General features: G+C 46.0%; 1 protein-coding gene across 1 annotated transcript; it reads right to left on the bottom strand.

Annotated features, from left to right (window-relative positions):
* Positions 1–3,574: 3,574 nt before the first annotated feature.
* On the bottom strand, positions 3,575–4,570 carry LOC138246790 (olfactory receptor 5AP2-like). Its single transcript, XM_069201552.1, has one exon. The coding sequence runs from the start codon at positions 4,568–4,570 to the stop codon at positions 3,575–3,577; it is 996 nt and encodes a 331-aa protein (XP_069057653.1).
* Between the last annotated feature and the right edge of the window lie 853 nt (positions 4,571–5,423).

Genomic DNA, 5,423 nt, shown 5'->3' with positions numbered 1-5,423 from the left:
TAAGGGCAATCATAGTGCAATGTCTGGCTTACAGAGATCTTTTGAGGCTCTGGCCTCCTCACTGACAGCAGCCTTTCACCCCCTTTAGTCCTCCCCCCACCAACTTCCTCTTCCAAATCCCAAACCCATCACCCCAAACCCAGCCAAAACACACTTACACCTTTGCACGCACACAGCTCATCAGACACAAGCACCACACACCTACAGAAGCACCACAAGCAATCACACCACAGCCAGTCACCATACTCCCAACTACCAGCACACACACCACACCTGCAAACACCATACCAACAACCATAGCGACTGGCACTACACCACACATACACACATCCACCACCCCACCAACCACAGACACATGCACCACACTCAGCATACCCGCATACACCCACAAAATCCACAGACACAACCACAACTCAAGGCGCACCTATAGACTCCACCCCAACATTCCAAGACACATTCAGCACATCCGCAGACAGCACAACATCCACAACCACTACAGATACAATTACACATGCCAGTCCAGACACTAAACTCCCACACAAGAAACACAAACTCCTGCACTTAGACACCCAACAGTCACAAGACACACATGCAGACACCAGACACACAGGCACCAACAGGCACTACATCCCCACATACAACATCCACTCCCTCAACCTTCCAACCCCTACCCCCTCTCAACCATCCTTGTCATTTTCCCAAGGATGACATCCTCTTTGCCCTTGTCTCTACTGATCCCTCCTATCCAAAAAACAAGAAGTCCCCACCCACTTCCAAGCCCCTCCCTTCCTCCTCCAAGACCTCCCCTATCACACCATCATTGACCCTACCCTTAACCCCTCCAAAACCCAACATACTTGCACCACTTCCCAGGTCAAACACCCCTCCCAAACCTGACCCCAAGACCCTCCCTACTAAGCCTAACCCCCCGCCTAAACCAGCCCCCAAGACCTCCCCTCCCAAACCTCACCCCAAGACCCTCCCTACCAAACCTAAACATCCCCCTTCCACACCTATCCCCAAAACCTCCCTTTCCAAATCTTACCCCTTCCAAACATAACTCCCCCCGGCCCCATGCCCTCTAGGGATGTTCCATGAGGTGCCTGGATTGCCCCTAGATGCTCCTACCCGTGGAGGTACCTGCAGCAGTGTATTAGGGCAAGTTGCTGGGCACAGTACATTGCTCCGAATTGAAAAACTTTGTGTTGGCTGTGAGCCTTTGGACTATATCTAATTTTTCCATAATAAAGGATTCGTGGTTGTTTGGTTACCCATTGGTCCTTCCCTTACGTTTCAATCATTATGCTGTACCTGAGTAGCATGTGGTGTGTGACTTCAGTTGTGATTTTTCACCCTGATTGCTGATTCCTATGGTTGGTAAGATCAGACTTTGGTACCAGTGCTAGTTCATGGAAGGCAAAGGTCAAATGTTCAAGGTATGTGTATGTGGAGCTTCACCTTCTAATGTTTGATATTGCATTGGGTGTTGGTTCCTCTGGTAACTATTTCATCTTGTCTTGCCCAATGTACACACCTATTGTATGATGTTTCTTACACTGCTGGTAACTGGACAAATTGCGCCAGTGTGCCAACTTGGGATTTGTTTGTCCACACATGGGGGTATTCAGTAGTGCTACCTACCTGTCCATTTCTGTGGCCATATGCCCCATTTGGTGTGTGTCCCTTACACCTACCTGTTCTATGTCTGTGACTTATGCTTTGACTGGTGTATGTGCTGTCTGGTCTGGCACTTACACATGTACCACATAGGCCAGTGTTTTGATATACTGCTGGTTGTCCTTGATATCCCTCAAGCCTTATTTCCTGTGGTGGTGTCACTTATTAATGCATCTGTAATGTGACTTGTGACCCAATGTAGCTGGCTCCCTGGGTCCCCCCTGATACCTCCATGAGTATTCTGCAGGGGTTCTTCACAATATGGGTAATGTCTGCTTGCCACACACATTACTCTGCATCCCATTTAGCTGGCATTCTCTAGCAATGTGAGTGATATGTCTATGTCCACTTCAGGGACTTATGATGGAGTTTTTCTTTGAAAAAAAAACACAAATCAATATATGTGTAAATGTGATGTCACAACAGTCCATGGCATGTGCCCAATGTGTGGGTGACTGTAATTTGTATGTGTGTTGTTCCATGTAATTTGCTGTTGAGTGGCACAGTGTATTGCTCACTATTCCTGCTACTGGGATGCGTAGCCATATCTAGTTGTGTAGTGTGTTGCAGGGCTATGTGTGTACAGTGACCAATGGATTCCGTTGAGTGTGAGTGATTGTAGGTTAGGTTGTATGTGACTCAATGCAGGGGCACACTGTGTGTATTTTTCCCCACAGCGCACTTCATGTGTTTTCAATGGCGTCCTGTCTGTTTACATCATATTTGGTGGTCACAGGTAAGTGTTTGTCTTACTGTTGTTTGCATTCACAGTGGCGTCTATTTTGGAGGGCATTCAACAGCAGGAGCAGTGGCATTATGTCTAGTATCAGCTCCATGTCAGCACAGAATGTGTGAGGCGGCTAACAGCTGAGTTTGTGCCTTTTAACCTTCCGTTTCTGTCTGCTGTGATGTTGGTGTTGGGCCAGCGGAAGGCAGCATCGTAATAGACCTATCGGTGGTCTGACCTCTGACACACGTGTAGGCCTTTGTAGGCACTTCCGCTGTCTAGTGTTTCTGGTAGTGTGGGCGGGACCGCAGCAGCCTATTTTCTATGTAACAACAGGTATCGTAACTCCACCGCCTCCATGGTGGTCAGGGGACCGCCAAACTCATAATGAGGCCCCATGTGTCCTACAGGGCTTCTGCAAAAAACCTGCATAACCAGTTCAGCTATTGCTCCTTCTCACTCCATAGCAATATAAGACAACATTGAAGTGGCGAGATCCTTAGAATGCAAGGGGCTTATTTAGAATTTGGTTCCATAGCCCATACTGTACTTGTAATACAGCGGACGGGATATCAGTCAAGTTTGTAATACAGTATCTCACACTCCAAACTCTTTATTTAAAATACTCAGACTTATCTCTCCAACCAAGGAGGGAATCAAAGTGTAGTACAATAGCACATTAAATAAAAATTATGTGAAAAAAATGTTAAAAATTGACAGAAAACAAACATATAGATAAGTGAGGCTTGCATTAGGTGCAAACATTCAGGCCAATCACATCTGCAGTACAAAAGGTCAGAGTGTTCAAAATCCCTTAAACATTGAAGAGGTAGCAACCCATAAGGTACAATAGGCATTTCTTTATTGTAGGCAGCAAATCGTTTCTCAGAATTATTTCCAGCGATAACATACATGCTGAAAACTTAACCGACTGTCCCAATAGAAAGTTTAAAACTCAACTATATGTCATAAGCCATCAACACAGTTATTCCTCATCTGATATGCTAATTTTTATAATTGCCAGCTCTGCAGTGACTCGTGTTAAGTTGCTTATCAAATCATAACTGAGTTGCTCATTTTCTCAGTGCAGTTCAGTGATTTTGGCAAGGCTGATGGAAATATGTAAAAGAAAACAGACAGAGCCCAGGTTTATTCATGCCATGGTGATACCTATGAATCCTTCCCTACAACAGACAATATGGAAGTTTTTGAGGTGTTGGAAAAGAAGAAACGCTTTTTCCCAATAGCTCTCTGCATTGCTCTTTGTACATCAGCATTGCGCAAGCTGTAAATCAGTGGGTTGCACATGGGTATAACAGCTGTGTAGAGAATGGCGAGAAATCGGTCTCTGTTGGGAGAATACGCGGAGGTGGGTCTCAGGTACACACATATCATGCTCATGTAGTAAAGAATAAGGACGGTGAGATGGGAGGCACAGGTGGAGAATGCCTGACACCTTCCATCCTTGGATGGGATCTTTAAAATAGCAGAGATGATGCACAAGTACGAAGCCAGTGTTAACAGAAAGTAGGTGAATCCTAGCAGGCTTCCAAGAAGGAAAGTGGCCAGAGTAATTGGGTATGTGTCGTTGCAAGCAAGCTTGAGCAGTACAGTAACATCACAGAAGAAATGATTGATACGGTTAGAGGCACAGAAGGCTAGGCGGGCTATTAAAACAGTGTGGACAATAGGATCCAAAAAGCCAAGAATCCAGGAGATTGCAGTCATCCAAAAACACATCTTCCTAGTCATGAGGGAGATGTAGCGTAGTGGGTGGCAGATAGCGAAGTAGCGGTCAATAGCCATAACAGTTAGTATGAGGCACTCAATGGAAGCGAAAGAAAAGAAGAAATAAAGCTGAGACATGCAGGCTGAGAAGGGGATGGCGTTCTTCCTGGTGATTATCTGCAGCAACATGCTGGGGAAGATGGCAGAGGTGTAACTGATGTCCACCACAGACAGTTGAGAGAGAAAGAAGTACATGGGGCAGTGAAGATGGGGGTCTACCCAGACGAGTAGGACAAGAGTCAGGTTTCCAAGCAGCGAGATGAGGTAGATGAGCAGGAAGATGGGGAAAAGGACAAAGCTAGCATGAGGATACTCTGAAAAGCCAAGGATGATGAATTCCGATGCTGAGGTTTGATTTGAGTTGTGCATCTCTTTCATTCTCCAGGAAGCTGAGATGAACGTAAATGTGAGTGTGCTAGCGTGTGAACATGTGGGAGAAGGACATATACACATCACAAGGCTCACTCTTTATAAATGCATATCCTTCCTTGAAGATCTCTTCACCATCAGGCAGAGAGAGGCTGATCTAGGCTCTGATTATGAACTGCATGGAACAGAATTCCTGTGCGCACATAGTTTTCTCTGGTGCTGGAACACTCAACCCAATTTCACCAGCTGGAAATTCTGGCTGGTAAAATTGCTTGACATCTCAGCTGCAGCAGCTGCAGAGCCTCTCCCTCTCTCACTCCCCAACCTCTTCCTGTGGCAGGAGAGGACCATGCAATGGTTCCACCCACCAGGGCACGTTTTCCCTCCCCTCCTCCCGCATCCCCTGGCGTTGTCTCACCTCGCCCCACAGGGAAGCCTCTGCTTCCATGTGATGGTAAATCTCTCAAACTAGGGAATTAATGTGCGGAATCCTGCATGCAACTTTGTTTCCATACATTTATTCCCTATTTCAAGGGGTTATACTTGTAATTGCATGGTACTGGTGGGGTGTCATTGCACATGCTGGTAATTACTGCTGTTGGATTTGCAAGCAGCCAGTAGCGTCCAACTTGTAGTAGTTGCCTTAGAGGCAGTCAGAGAAAGAGGAATGAATAGGTCCATCAGCACACACATACCTAAACATTGAAGGAAAGAATGAGAAACATGGTAATGACTACGGTACACATCGACAGAGAGACATGCAGACAGGCTATATGAAACAGAAGTGGAGACAATTGAAAGTTTTACCTGACGACTAGTAGAGACATACATTCATATTTTCAAAGACTGACTAAACATAAGA

This window comes from Pleurodeles waltl, chromosome 7 (assembly GCF_031143425.1).
Source record: "Pleurodeles waltl isolate 20211129_DDA chromosome 7, aPleWal1.hap1.20221129, whole genome shotgun sequence".
In the NCBI taxonomy this organism is placed as follows: domain Eukaryota; kingdom Metazoa; phylum Chordata; class Amphibia; order Caudata; family Salamandridae; genus Pleurodeles; species Pleurodeles waltl.
This window is presented reverse-complemented; position numbering and strand designations above follow the sequence as displayed.